Raw genomic sequence first — 15,926 nt, forward strand, 5'->3', positions numbered from 1 at the left:
GTGATCCACCCGCCTCGGCCTCCCAAAGTGCTGGGATTACAGGCTTGAGCCACCGCGCCCGGCCTCGTATAAATTTTTTAACATCACCTCATGAAAATATGCACCACATCTCTCCACACCATCCCAGCCCTACACTGCTTCTATACTTTTTAGAGGCTTTACATTCCCAGAGATTCTTTTTTCATCTCAATAATAGGTTGGTGACACAGCAATATAGGAGATAATTCTCAAGAGGGTAGACTATAAAGGAAATTTTTCCCATGTTATAAGTAAAATAAATATTATTGATAAAAACTTTCAATAGGCTGGGTGCAGTGGCTCACACCTGTAATCCCAGCACTTTGGGAGGCCAAGGTGGGTGGATCACCTGAGGTCAGGAGTTCAAGACCAACCTGGCCAACATGGTGAAATCCTGTCTCTACTAAAAATGCAAAAAAATAGCTGGGTGTGGTGGCACGTGCCTGTAATCCCAGCTAGTTGGGAGGCTGAGGCAGGAGAATTGCTCGAACCCGGGAGGTGAAGGTTGCAGGGAGGCAGACGTTGCAGTGAGCTGAGATCGCGCCACTGTACTCCATCTTCGGCAACAGAGCAAGACTCTGTCTCAAACAAACAGACAAAAAAGACTTTAAATCACTGGTTCCTAATCTATTTTTAGTTATATCGGATCTCTCAAGATCTGGTAAAAATCATGGGCACTTTCCTCTACTTACAAACAACAACAACACAAATTTTGTGTACAACATCCCAGTGCTATTGAAACCTCTAAAGTTTACTAACAGGCCTGCAATAAGCCCAAAAACATCAGACAGGGATTTCTGTTTTGTTCACTGCTATATTTGAAGTACATAGGATAGTGCCTGATACATAGAAGGTACATACTCAGTAAATGTTTAGTGCAAGACTGAGTAAATAAATGAATTTGTGTAGAAGAATATTCACTACAGCATTGCTCCTACTGGCAAAAAAATCAGAACTAACCTAAAGGTTACTCATAGGGAAATAGTTAAGTAAAACTGTGGTACATTCATACTGGTAAATAATATGTGGAAATTAAAGAGTGCAAATATATCCATACCGACTTAGAAAACTCTCTAAAATATACTGTTAAAAATAAAACAATTTCAGAAATGTATGAATACATATGAATGTCTATATAAAGTAAAGTAGTTCTTGTTAAAAAAGAAAATCTGGAAGGTTACACACTAAACTGATAATAGTAGCAACCTCTAGGGCAGCAGTTCTCCAGGTGTGGTTTGGAGAGTCCTGGGGTCCCTAGGATGTTTTTGGGGTCCACTAAGTCAAAATTATTTTCATAATAATACTAAGATATTATTTGGCTTTCTACCTCTTATTCTACAATGGGCTATTTTAGAAGTGACATGACATGACACGTCGTATAGCAAGAGACTTGAATGTAGAAGCAGACATGAGAATGTAGCTCTCTTACTAAGGTACAAATTAACTGGTAAAAATGTGAAGCAATGCCATTCTTCCCTTTCAATTATTTTTGTTTTAGAAAATATGGCCAGGCACGGTAGCTTGCACCTATAATCCCAGCACTTTGGGAGGTTGAGGTGGGTAGATCACTTGAGGTCAGGAATTCGAGACCAGACTGGCCAACATGGTGAAACTCCATCTCTACTAAAAATACAAAAATTGCCAGGCCCGGTGGCGCGTGCCTGTAGTCCCAGCTACTCGGGAGGCTGAGGTGGGAGGATTGCTTGAGCCCAGGAGTTCTGGGCTGTAGTGCGCTATGCCAATCGTTGTCCGCACTAAGTTCGGCATCAATATGGTGACCTCCCAGGAGTGGGGGACCACCAGGTTGCCTAAGGAGGGGTGAACCGGCCCAGGTCAGAAACAGAGCAGGTCAAAACTCCTGTGCTGATCAGTAGTGAGATCGCGCCAGTGAATAGCCACTGCACTCCAGCCTGGGCAACATAGCAAGATCCCGTCTCTAAAAAAAAAAAAAATTAACAGGGCATGGTGGTGCATGCCTGTAATCTCAGCTACTCAGGAGGCTGAGGCAGGGGAATTGCTTGAACCTGGGAAGTGGTGGTTGCAGTGAGTTGAGATCATGCTCCTGCACTGCAGCCTGGGTAGCAGAACAAGACTCTGTCTCAAAAAAAAAGGAAAAGAAAATATTGTTCTTTTTCATTAAAAAACATCATGTTAACAGGTAATAGGTAAATTATTGTTAACTTTAAATGAATACTAAAACAAATTCAGTTTAATGTCTAATAGTTAATATTAACAGATGTTAACTCACTAAACAAAAGCCTTTTAAAAGTTTCTCAATAATTTTTCAGTGTGTACTGGTGTCCTGAGACAAAAATTTTGAGAGCTTTTATGCTCAAGAGAGAGTTAAGCATTTTTAGGATTAAGAGGGAATGACAGACTTTTGCTTTATCTGTATAGTTTAATATTTATAACCAAAATATATTTGTGTGTTACTTATATAATTACAAATATAAATACAATGATCCTTCAATGTACAATTGTCTGTATTAACAATGTTTATTTTCATTACAAAGTAGAGTACTCATGTGAAGCAGTTTTCTGATTTCCAGCTGCAACCTCTCAGAATGCAGTTTCTATGGACTAAGGCTACTTAAAAGTTAATAAAAGGTCAATCCTAGATACAGCTATGAAACCTTCAGGGTTCTCTTCAGGCCCCAGCTTAGTTCTCCAGCCTATTAATTCTTCCCCTCCCTGGAGGCACCTTTCCAACATCAGGGCCTCTGCTTGTCCATGCCCCTTGCTTTCTACCAAAACAAGGAAGGATCTGACACAATCTATTTTCGGTTGGTTGATTTCATGAAATATATTCATACAAAATCATGCCAAACAGCTTTTTAACATTTAAGCTTATCATCTCTAATTACGTAGTGAGATGCTTTCTTCATCAAGAAATTCCTATTTCCACTGATCAGGGTTAGGGATGTTTCTAGGCCTGAGGGGTTTGGAAATTCACGGTAAGTCTACTGGACTGATCTCTGAAGAGAGGAATGACACTCTGTAGAATGACTGTTAGTGGAGGGAAGAGGAAGAGGGCAATCATTCTCTACAGATGGCTGTCTCTTGGAAGCCTAGTTCTAGAAAATGCTAGGAGCAGAGGGATGGGGAAAGAGGAAGGCAGAAGCAATTTAAGCTGGGCATCTACCTCGGTCCTGGTACTTTACACCCTTTATCTCTTTAAATATTTATAGCCACCTGAGGTGAGTAATATTTGCATTTTTAAAAGAAGTAAGTGCTTAAAAAGGTAAGTAAATTACTCAAATTTCCCTGTCTAGTAAATAGACAGGAAGGATCCAAGTTACTCCTGTTGGACACCAATGTCCTACTGTCCTACCCTGTCACTGTACCATGCTGACTTCTTAGATATTACTCACTGACTGGCTAGGGCTCTTTCGAGCTTTCTCCAGCCTTAATTGGAGTACAGCACCCTGTCCTACCTTCTCTAGCCTTGATTTCACCCTAGGCTTGAGAACATACATTCTCTCCTTTCTGCTTCATATGGCACTGTTTGGGGGTAGTTGTTGGTAGTAATACTACAGGTTCCCCTATGTATCCCCTTTTCTTCCTATAATATGGAATACTCTAAGGCCCTTTTTACACCTAACACTGGATTTGAAGATTCTGATGGAGTTGTATGTTTAGAAACTTCCCTTCTTATTAACTATGATACATTTTTTGAGCTACTTTTTTAGATAACAGTAAAAAATTATACATTTCTACCTTGTATCAATTAAGATGTGTTATACCAACTAAACATTGTCAATCAGAGCTTTTCCATTAAAAAAAGAAAAAAAAAGGAGAGAAACAGTGCCATAAAACCATGAACACATATAGTTTTCTATCTTTAAAATGAAAAGAAGTTATTTTTGAACTATGTAAGTAATGGGCAACTTGATTAACTTGATAGTTACCACAGTCAGAGTATTAAAGCCAGCTCTCCCAAGCAGATGTCCTAGGTCATTGACAGCAGTGAAAGGAGAAATGTGTGGAGAAAATCCTCCTTCCCTTTCCATCTCTGCTAACTGTAAGGAACACCGAAGTTCATAGAGTGTGTCGCCTCCAAACATGGCACCAATAAATACTCCATCTGGTTTTAAAACATAATGAATCTGTAATAAATACGATAACATGATTCAAAATTGTACACATATAAATGTTAAAAATAAATATATAGTGTCTAATCAACATTTTATGACTACCATTCTTATTCTGCCAAATTAATAATCAGATAATTTAATAAATAACATCCAATGCAACCAGCTGTCAGAAAATCATGATGCATACATAATATAGTTGGAAAGACAACTATAAATCCACTAATAATATTAATGCCTACAAAAATGTTGTATGTTTTCAGGTTTTCTAATCGGTACAACTTAGTTTTATAATCAGAAAAATACTGAAAGAAAAAAATTTTAATTGGGATAGGCTGCAAAAATCACAAACAGGCCAGTATCTATGGCCTCTGAAATGTCATTTTCTAACAAGTTTCATCAAGATAGGGAGTCTATTACCCCTCTCCTTGAATCTTGGCTGGCCTTGTGACTTGCTTTGGCCAAAAGAATGCAGTGGAAGTGACAGTGTGCCAGTTCCAAGTTTAGGGCTCAAATGTGTTGCATGCTTCCACCTGCTCTCTTGGAGCCCAGCCCAGCCACGATGTGAGAATAAGTCTGAGCTAGCCTAGTGGAGGAGGAGAGATGTGGAGCAGAGATTAGCCAGCTGTGCACGCCGAGGCCCTCCAAACCAGCCAGCTCCCAGACAATCTGGCAGCTGATCACAGACACATGGATGAGCCAAGCCAGACCCAGATTTCGTAACCAAATCCAGCCCCAACTGCCAACCCACAAAATCGTAAGCTACATAGTTGTTAGAAGCCATCAAGTTAGGGTGCCTTATTATGTAGAAAAAGCTACAGAGAAATCATTATGAGTCACAGCCTTAACCTAGTAACACATTCGTTTTCTTTTGAAAGAAGTAATTTATTTTCCAGCTTTAAAACAAAACCAAGTTTTAACTGGTAAGTTAAGAAAAATAATGGCCGGAGTGAATTCCAGAATCACAAGTTTTGCTTACTCTCTTAGACTACCAGCTGTAATTAAACTCTGACTATTCTCAGCTATGAGGACCATTGTAGGAAAAGGTAGATTCTGAAGGAAACCAGAATCCAAATCACAGTAGGCTCTTCTAAAAAAGCACTGTCTTAAATTTATATCTGATATATCATGAAGCAATTAAAAGCATTATTACGTAAATAATTTGTAAAACCTTCGGTTCCTTCCCTTCTTCTCCTTTTGTGTTACTTCCTCTTCATGTTATCAGACTCTACTAAACCAAGTACGTAAGACTTAGTCCTCAGCAGTCTGCAGCCCTCATCTTCCTCAGATGGCTTACCAACTCCCGTCATTTCACAATGACCACTTTCCAATCTCTATGTTCAGCTTGGCCATCTTCCCAGAAGTCTAAAATCATCTTCAACTCCCTATTCCCTGGACATTTGTCTCTAAGCATACTTACCACCCCCTGCTCCCTCCAGCCCCCACAAGGAAAACACATATTTATCAAATCAGTTCCCTTCTCCAACTGCCATATTTCTATTACTATTTTCTAGTCCCTTTATCTGATTATTAACATTCTTTCCCCTACTTTGACTAATCTAGACTCAAAACTTTAAAGTGAGCTTTGGCTCCTCCCTTTGGTCTTTAAATCTAACCAGCCACCAAACTGTTGATTTTTTCTTTGTGGAGTCCTAATTACTCTTCCTTTTAACTCCTACCATTACCACCTAGGTTTAGTTTATCTCATGCTTGGACCACTGAAACAGTCTCCCTTCAATTTAAACTTCTCCAGGAATCAGTTTCTTTTCTTTTTTTTGAGAAGGAGTCTCTGTCGCCCAGGCTGGAGTGCAATGGTGCCATCTCAGCTCACTGCAGCCTCCGCCTCCTGGGTTCAAGAGATTCTCCTGCCTCAGCCTCCCTAGTAGCTGGGATTACAAGCACCTGCCACCATCCCTGGCTAATTTTTGTATTTTTAGTAGAGGCAGGGTTTCACCGTGTTGGCCAGGCTGGTCTTAAACTCCTGACCTCAAGTGATCCACCCCTCTTGGGCTCCCAAACTGATGGGATTACATGTATGAGCCACTGTACCCGGCCCAGGCATCAGTTTCTAATCAGCAAAATAAATACATCTCGCAGAGCTATTTAACACAAATGTAAAACAGAGCACAATAACTGGAAACTAGAAAATCGTATGTGTTCAGATATGGCCATTATTATTTTGCCCACCAGCTTTGTAATTATGTTATTTTCCTCTTCAAAGTTCTCCAGTGGCTCTGAATTGCATCAACCCCAAATTCCTTAACCTGACACTCAAGTACCTCCTAAATCCTGTCCCAATACATCACACCTCATTTCCCAGCACTATACTAGTCCCCCAAACAGGTTTCCTCTTTGTTCCTTCATGCTGATGAGGCTCTTGTACCTCTCCACCTATTCTGTGATTCTGCCTTCTTAGAATGCCTTCCCAATCCAAGTCTTACCTACCCCTAAGGCCTTGTTCAAGTACTTTCCTCTTGAAGCTTTTCTACACCACTTCACGCCACAGTAATCTTGTTCTCTCCTTTGAACACATACTTTTTACCTACCTCTCACCTATTTATTGATAAGTGTCACAATAAAAATTTACCTAGCACTCTCTGAGTTTAAGACATGGGAAAATATAAATATAAATAAGTAGGTTCCTACTCACAAAAAGTTTATAGGCAATTAAGGGCTAGAAGAAATCTACACAGAAAATGTCTTATGATATCAACATTATCTTGCACAGTTCCTAAGCTTTTCATAAATATTTAAAACTTATCTCTACAATTAGATTTCTTAAATTCTGAGGGAAAGGAGAGTTGCCCAATGTACTACTAATATATCAAGTGGCACCAGGTGATTCCACTGATTCCATTCTCCAACTGTCAGCCCTACAAGTAAATAGTTTGTGAAATCTGAAACATCTGTAGGTTTCTAACAATAAAGAAAATAATACAGGATAGTTGAATGAACGTAAGTTTTCTTACCTGCTCAAGTGCTCTAGGAAGGTCATTCACCCAGTGCAAACTAAAGTAAGAGAATATAGATTTGTTTTAGCTTAATTGGCACAATTAATTAGTAAAATTATCACCAGTATAACCCATAAAAAGGTGTTAAACTTCAAATTTTGAAATTGCCTATCAAAATCCACTAACTATATTCATACACATTTCAAAATTATAAATATTCCTAGAGGGCCAGGTATGGTGGCTCACGCCTATAATCCTAGCACTTTGGGAATCCAAGGCAGATGGATCACCTGAGGTAAGCAGTTCGAGACCAGGCTGGCCAATATAGCAAAACCCCATCTCTACTAAAAATACAAAAATTAGCTGGACGTGGTGGCTCATGCCTGTAACCCTAGCACTTTGGGAAGCCAAGTCGGGTGGATCACTTGATGTCAGGAGTTCAAGACCAGCCATGTTGAAACCCCGTCTCTACTAAAAATACAAAAATTAGCCAGGTGTGATGGCACTTGCCTGTAATCCCAGCTACTTAGCAGGCTGAGGAAGGAGAATCACTTGAACCCAGGAGGTGGAGGTTGCAGTGAGCTGAGATCACACCACTGTACTCCAGCCTACACAACAGGAGTGAGACTCCATCTCAAAATTAATTAATTAATTAATTAATTAAATAAGTAAATAAATATTCCTAGCGGAAAACCTTCCTTGTGTCACACCAGAAAATTCCCCATGTCAATATATCACTTTGCTTAAGTAAAAGAATCTAGTATGATTATTTTCTAATTCTTCATCACTGAATTATGTAAAAGTCATTTGTACTTAGGCATTTTATCTAAACAGTATTATTCTGAGACCTTATTTGTAAAAAGTAGTAAAAATGCTCAAAGCATATCAGTTAAATCAATTAAGCTACAGAAATATAGTATTATTCCAAGCCAGATTTTCTTAGAAAAAAGAATTATTTGCAGACCTAAATTTTCTCAAGGCAAATAGCATAATTCATCAAAAGCTTGATTCTGTGAGTTTTCCAATTAACATCTAATTTTTTAAAAAGTCGATTTTTAAGACTTTATTTTTAATTATATTTTAGAGCAGTTTTAGGTTTACAGCAAAATTAAGAGGAAGGCACAGAGATTTTTTTACATCCTCCTATTCCCACACATGCATGGCCTCCCCTATTATCAGTATCTCCAGAGTGTACATTTGTTACAACTGATGAACCAAACTGACATGTCATTTCCCCCAAGTCCGTAATTTACATTAAGGTTCACTCTTGGTGGTGTATATTCTAAGGGTTTGGACAAATATATAATGTCATATATCCTATATTATAACAGTATCATAGAGTAGCTTTACTGCCCTAAATATCCTCTGTGCTTCACCTGTTTATCCTTCCCACATACCATCCCTGGCAATCACCAATCTTTTTACTGTCTCCAGAGTTTACTTTTTCGAAATATCACAGTTGGAATTACACACTGTATAGCCTTTCAGATTAGCTTCTGTCATTCAGTAATATGCATTTAAGTTTTCTCCATATCTTTTAATGGCTTGACAATTTCTTTTTAGTGCTGAATATTCTGTTGTTTGGATATAACAAAGTTTATCCATTCACCTAATGAAGGATATCTTGGTTGCTTCCAAGTTTTGGCAATTATGAATACAGCTGCTATAAACATTTGTGTGCAGGTTTTTGCATAAACATAAGTTTTCATCTCTTTTGGGTAAACACCAAGGAGCTGGATTGTATGGTAAGAGTATGTTTAGTTTTGTAGGAAACCACTGAACTATCTTGCAAAGTGCCTGTACTATTTTGTATTCCCACCAATAATGAACTCCACATCCTTACCACCATTTATTACTGTTGTCAGTGTCCTGGATTTTGGCCATTCTAGTAGGTATGTGGTACATCCATTTTTTTTTTAAGGTAGTGAAAATAAACAAAAACCAGAGCTATATATACTGAAATTTAATAAATCTCTTGAATTTTCTTTCTTTTTTTTTCGAGATGGAGTCTTGCTCTGTTGTCTAGGCTGAAGTGCAGTGGCACAATCTCGGCTCACTGCAACCTCTGCCTCCCAGGTTCAAGCAATTCTCATGCCTCAGCCTCTGGAGCAGCTGGAATTACAGGTACACGTCATGACACCTGGCTAATTTTTGTAGTTTTAGTAGAGATAGTGTTTCACCATGTTGCCCAGGTTGATCTCAAACTCCTGGCCTCAAGCGATCTGCCCACCTTGGCCTCCCAAAGTACCAGGATTACAGGCATAAGCCATTGCGCCTAGGCCTTGAATTTTCTTTTGATTCTACTCTCACTTACAGTGTAGTCATGTGTGACAGTAAAAGTCATATTCTCAGTCTCTGCAGAGTATGGTCACACTTTCCTGTAGAATTGCATCCCCTTATGCTGAGTTCCGGGATAGAATTGAATGCCCATTTCAAACCATACTGTGTTAAGCTCGTATTTATCATTCTTAAGGCTTTCAACAAGTATTAGATACTTTAAAAACTAAGGAGGTCATATTATAGCTCTGTCATTCTTATGGGAAAACTGAAAGTAACATAATTAGTTACTTGCAAATAGCAAGCAGATGAGCTAACATAAAAACTCAGGTTCAAAACCTTTATGACATAAATGATCTATTTATAACATATGGTTTTTAAAAAGTGGATTACCAACCTTAAACTGCTAACCACCAGGTCAAATGTATTTTCTCTGAAGGGAAGGAATTCTTCATCAACTAAAACGCTGACAGTAGGAATTTCTGTTTCTAAGGAATTTTTCTAACAGTAAAAAAACAAAAGATCAAAACCACATTTATGTAGACTCTCAATTAATAATAACACAATCACTGTTAAATTGAAGTCAATGATCTATTTACTTGGCAGTTTCTACCCGCCTTCCCAAAGGTGGCACAGAGAAGGCACCCAAAAAGCATTTCTTAAATGACTTAACATCAGCCAGAAAAAAACGGCTAACTAGTTGAAACAATATAAACAGGATACCCACCTCACACCAAACAAATTTCAGAAGGCCGAAAGTTTGGCTGGGCATGGTGACTCACTCCTATAATCCCAGCACTTTGGGAAGCCAAGGCGGGCAGATCACTGAAGATCAGGAATTCAAGACCAGCCTCGCCAACATAATGAAACCCCATCTCAAATAAAAATACAAAAATTAGCTGGTTGTGGTGGCATGCACCTGCAATCTCAGCTACTCGGGAGGCTGAGACAGGAGAATCACTTGAACCTAGGAGGCAGAGGTGAGCCAAGATTGTGTCACCATGCTCCAGCCTGGGTGACAGAGCAAGACTCTGTCTCAGAAAAAAAAAAAAAGGCTGAAAGTTTTAGTTAAATAACTGAAGTAATAGATAAAATACGGGTGGACAGGACATTATTTTACCCTTCGATGAAAAAGCCTAGGTAAACATAGCAGCCAGAAACTGTAAAGGAAAAGACTGATATATTTGATGATAAACTAATTAAACATTTCTTTTTTTTTTTTTAAGATGGGGTTTCACCGTGTTGGTCAGGCTGGTCTTGAACTCCTGACCTCAGATGATCCACCTGCCTTGGCCTCCAAAGTCCTTGGATTACAGGCGTGAGCCACCACGCTCGGCCAAAAATTTCTATTAATACAAAACAATAAACAATGTAAACAACTGAGGAAAATATTTACAACATATATAATGAAGGATTAATATCCCTAAAAACCAAGCTCTTACAAATCACCTAGAATAAGAACACATGACAGCTAAAGTAGATGAAGGACAAGGTGCAGCCATGTCACAAAATTATTTACAAAATTCACAAGAAATACCAATAGTCAAAAGACATTGGTAGCTGTCAGATTGACGAAGACAAAAAGACTGGCCCAGTGTTGCCAAAGCAAAGGAGTAAAAAGTACCTTTTTCATCGTCCAAACTTTCTAAGGACAGTTTGAAGATGTATGTCAAAAATTTTTAAATGAACATCAAAATGAATCCATAAATTCTGCCTCCAGGACTTTATACCCAGGGAAAAACTAAATCAAACATATAAAGTTGTTTCACATAAGGATGTCCACTGCAGTGTTGATTATTAAGAAACTAGAAATGTAACTGCCTTTCAATAGAAAGTTTAGCTAAATAAACTATGAAGTATTCATATATTAGAATACCATGTAGCCATTTAAAAAGATGATATATGACATATCTGTACAAATTCACTGACAAAAAAATGACGTGCTGTAAATAACATGGAATATTAGCATAGTAATGGTCATAAACAATTGTGTGTGGAGGTGGGGACAGTTATGTCACAAATATAGAGACCAACTGACACCAATGGTTGCCTCTGAATGGTGGGACTAGAGGTGATTTTTCCTTTGTCCTTGATATTTCTTGTATTAGTTCCTTTTTATGTGTCAGAAAAGAAAGCTAGTTTGAAGAAAATAAAAATGAAGAAATAAAGTACGAAGAAAATCATGAGATTAGAAACCGAAAGTGTTAAAAAGCTACCTACCAAAGCATTTTCTGCAATGTCGGCTTGGAAAAACTTTCCAACAGTTTCCTGAAATGGAATAACTAAAGCTGAAACAAGCAAATCCAGTAACAAACAATTGCTTTACATTTCTAAAGGTAAAAGTATTAATTATAATTAATTACACTTATAAATATTAATAATAAGTATTTATGTTTTATAATTTTATATTTATAATTAATTATAAGTATTAATTATAATTTTCAGCTTTGTAAGGGTATTTTTCACATAAAACCAGTATGGTACACAAATACTTTTAGTAACACATATCTTTTGCTATATTTAATTATATGTAATAAAACAGAGAACATGAATATGCAGATTCAACATCCTGAATTTACTAAACTAGGAGAGGGCTTCTGTATTAACTTTTACATAGCATAACATGCTAAGAGCCAGTTTCCCCATCTTGTGCCACAAAGGACCCTCAGTGCATTTCCTGCCTTTTAGTTGTTCATTCATGGAGTTTACAGAGTAATGAAAGACTTCCAGACACAAAGGCTTAGGGTGGGGCTTAAGTGGTTGCATTTTCCCTGTTTCATCTACCCTCTCTTCCTTCCAAAAAGAAAGGAGACTGGGCTATTTCCGTACTAGAAAAACACTTTCCCTTCAGCTCTCTTTTCTCCAGGATCCTGCTCCCCTATCTCCATCTATCAATCTTTAATCTCTGTCTTGCCTCCTTTCTTCACCTTAAAACATGCATAAGCTTTCCAATTATCAAAAATCTCCTCCGTCTAGGCACCTTCTGGTTGTTTGGTTTATAATCCACAACTCTACTTCTTCCTAAATTCTTTCTCTCCATTCTGAGTATCTCTTTGCTTTCACTGCACTCCTAACACTATCTGCAGTCTCTGCTCACTACTCTGTCTGGCTTCACCTGACCTCTTTGAAGCACAGCATTGTCAACAGCCTCCTAGAAGCTTCTTTAGAAACTTCTATTGTGGCTGCCCTCCTCTATTAGAGAAGCCAATCCTTTTTTACTTTATCCACACCCACTTCCCTGCCCCCCAACTTGGAAAGGGATCTCCCCTACCACAAAAACTCTACCATTACTTAGTCACTGCAGATTATCTGAGGGCAACTGGTATGCAAGTCAATGTTTAAATACGGGTTCTCAAAAAAAAGAAAGCAAAGAAAAGAAAAAGAAAAAAGAAAGAAAAGGAAGTGCCCTGTTTGCCAATGTCCATGAAGCACTCAAACAACAGTGGATTTCATGCTACCAACATGATGTTGCTAAGTACGGAGCTGGGAAGAGATGTGCTCAATGGCTCTCATGAGCCAGCTCTAGCACACTCCTGTGAAGGGTGAAGAATTAGATCAATAGGACCATCTATCACCGTCTCTCACTTGAAAATTTAGACTAAGAGACTTCAAGATAGTAGCAGAGTTCCCTGGAGTTGGAAGAGCATTTAGACTTCAGGATGAAGGCAGTGGTATGCTGGCTCTTGGTGGGGGACTCCTTTGTAGCATTTGCCAACTTCCATGGTATAAATATTCCCACTAGGGCTGATGTCAAGCTATCAATACAATGTCACAGAACAAAGGTTGGGAAGAGATGCTAACGAATGGCTCTCATAGGCTGGTCTACGCTAGCTTCAGCTCACCACTGGGTATAGGGTATTCATACGGAACCACACACAATGTTGAACACTACTAGGGATAGACTACAGGGAGTAAAAAGAATGAAAGCAACCAGACAGCATTCATGTAATACCAGAGTGCATGTGAACAAGAGGAATGTTATTCCGGTGTTTCAAAATTCCCATCTCTTGTGAGGCCTGACTCTACTTCTGGATCCCTGAGTTACATAGGAGCCCCTCTGTAACAAATGTCTCTGTGTTTAAACTGGCTTCAGTGCATTTTCACTTTCAACAATCAAGTTACCTTACTAAGATACTTTCCATCTTACTATTCCTGGCATCTTTGTTGGCTCCTCCTCTTTCTACCAACCCTAAGTAAAATTGCAGAAGGTTCCTTGATATATTCTTGCTGCAAAGAGCTTACCTATTTCTTTTCATTTTTCTTTTTTTAGTAGAGACAGGGTTTCACCATGTTGGTCAGGCTGGTCTTGAATTCCTGACCTCAGGTGATCCACTTGCCTCGGCCTCTCAAAGTGGTGGGATTACAGGTGTGAGCCACCACCCCCGGCTGAACTTACCTATTTCTATGGCTTCAGTTGTCACTTCTGAAAAAGACTTCCAAAAAAAACCATAGCCTGCCTTTGACAGATTTACCTTGTCTCACTTCTTACCAAGCTTTCGCAATGGGTTTTATTGACCATATTTTATAGAAACTGAGGTCTAGAGCAATCGATTGGTCCAAGGTTCAAGGGCACAAGACAGTGGCAGAGCTGAAGTCTGAAGCCCTATCTGACTTCAAGTCAATCAGTGCTCTTAACCTCAATATCCTAATTCCAGTTCCACATTTCCAACTACCTGCCAGCTATTAATACTAACATATTCCACTGTCACCTCAAACTCAAATATCTAAAATAGGAATGATCCCATGCTCCTTGCCATATCACATCCCCTGACTTTTTCCAGTCACAAAAGGTATAACTTTAACTCTAAAGTTATCTTGCAATAGTCATTTAATAAATCTTCATTGTGATTTAGGTACTAGGATTTAGTGGTGATCAAAAATGAGCAAATCCGATAAGAAAAAATATACTAAATATACATCAGGAGCTTGCAAGTACTATGGAAACAAATAAAGCAACTAGTCAGCAGAGAGCAGGGCCACTATTTTCTAAAGCACTCACCGGAGGAATCTTTGATGCGGCCAGCTGAGTAAAAATCTGACAGGGAAGAGCATAGAGAAAAAGAGCAATGCAAAGCCCTGGCCTATTTGAGAAACTGCAAGGAGGCCAGGATTGCTGAAAAGTTGGAAGTGAAAGGAAGAAGACAGGACCAGAGACATGATTAAAAAAAAACAGAGTCCTGAGGGTCTTATGGATTAGGACTCTGGATGACTACTAAGTTAGATGAGAAACTAACAGTTCTGGGCAGAGGACTAACAATGATTTGATTTGTGTTTTAAGAGGATTACTTTGCCAGGAGAACAGACTGTCAGGGACAAAGGTAGACACAGGGAGACCAATAGAAGGTTACTACAATAATCTAGGCAAGAGGTGATGGTAGCTGGACAACATGGTGATGGGGAAGGTGGCAAGAAGAGGTAGAGTTTGGTTATATTTTGAAATGAAATAAAAGCTGCTGATGGATTTGATGTGAAAGAGAAAGAAATAAGAGAAATCAATAAAAATGTTTTTGGCCTGAGTAACTGAAAGAACAGATTTGCTTGCCTACCATATCTGATCAGTCATCAAGTTCTGTTGATGCTTCTAGGTCTCCCATACATCTCATCATTTATATGTGCTGGCTCTTAATGGGTAGCAGGACTTTATTTCTCACTCCTGTAATGTCTTTAACACAGCCTTCTAATGGGTTTGTTTCTCTGTCCTTTTGCATCTTCAATCTTTCTTGAACGCCATCCCCAAATCAATTTTCCTTAAACATCACTAGATCACACCCTACAGCATTCTACCTCTGTGCCTTTCCTCCTGCCATGTCCTGACTTCCAAAGCCAGGAACCACCGACTCAAATTCTTTCAAATCCAGGTCAGATTCTGTGCCCTCTGAGAAGCCTTGACCACGTGAATCCCTACTGATTTTTCTTTTTCCTTAATTCCTGTTGTACTTTAATAAGTGCACCATTTCTATGGCATTTACTATTACCATTAACAGTGTTTTAAAAGCCTCACCATGCCCTTCCCCACCCTGGCCCAAGTGTATGTTTTTATCAAAGCAGATTTTATGTAGAAATTTCACTTTATGGCCAGGAGTGGTGGCTCACGCCTGTCTCCCTAGCACTTTGGGAGGCCCAGGCAGGCGAATCACTTGAGGTCAGGAGCTCAAGACCAGCCTTGCCAACATGGTGAAACCACATCCTACCAAAAATAGAAAACTTAGCAGGGCATGGTGGTACACCTCTGTAACCCCAGCTACTTGGGAGGCTGAAGCAGGAGAATTGTTTGAACCCGGGAGGCAGAGGATGCAGTGAGCTGAGATTGTGCCACTGTACTCCAGCCTGAGCACAGAGTGAGACTCCGTCTTAAAAAAAAAGAAAAAGAAAAAGAGGCCGGGCGCAGTGGCTCAAGCCTGTAATCCCAGCACTTTGGGAGGCCGAGGCGGGTGGATCACGAGGTCAAGAGATCGAGACCATCCTGGTCAACATGATGAAACCCCGTCTCTACTAAAAATACAAAAAATTAGCTGGGTATGGTGGCGCGTGCCTGTAATCCCAGCTACTCAGGAGGCTGAGGCAGGAGAATTGCCTGAACCCAGGAGGC

At 39.2% G+C, this 15,926-nt stretch overlaps 1 protein-coding gene across 3 annotated transcripts in view; it reads right to left on the minus strand.

The window, feature by feature from the left end:
- LOC108282611 (arginine-hydroxylase NDUFAF5, mitochondrial) overlaps positions 1 to 11,601 on the minus strand; it is a 25,974-nt gene extending 14,373 nt beyond the window's left edge. Inside the window, exons 1-4 of one of the 3 annotated variants that reach the window (XM_037727906.1) lie at positions 11,558 to 11,597; positions 9,735 to 9,838; positions 7,079 to 7,118; positions 3,927 to 4,124 (exon numbers count right to left, since the gene is read on the minus strand). In XM_037727906.1, the coding sequence (XP_037583834.1) occupies positions 3,927 to 4,082 (156 nt within the window). In that variant the 5' untranslated portion in view covers positions 4,083 to 4,124; positions 7,079 to 7,118; positions 9,735 to 9,838; positions 11,558 to 11,597. Of the gene's footprint in view, positions 1 to 3,926; positions 4,125 to 7,078; positions 7,119 to 9,734; positions 9,839 to 11,557 lie in introns of those variants that run through there. The other 2 variants (XM_017498611.2, XM_017498610.2) reach the window with 2 other exon arrangements.
- Between the last annotated feature and the right edge of the window lie 4,325 nt (positions 11,602 to 15,926).

Source organism: Cebus imitator, unplaced genomic scaffold (assembly GCF_001604975.1).
Source record: "Cebus imitator isolate Cc_AM_T3 unplaced genomic scaffold, Cebus_imitator-1.0 Scaffold246, whole genome shotgun sequence".
Lineage (NCBI taxonomy): Eukaryota > Metazoa > Chordata > Mammalia > Primates > Cebidae > Cebus > Cebus imitator.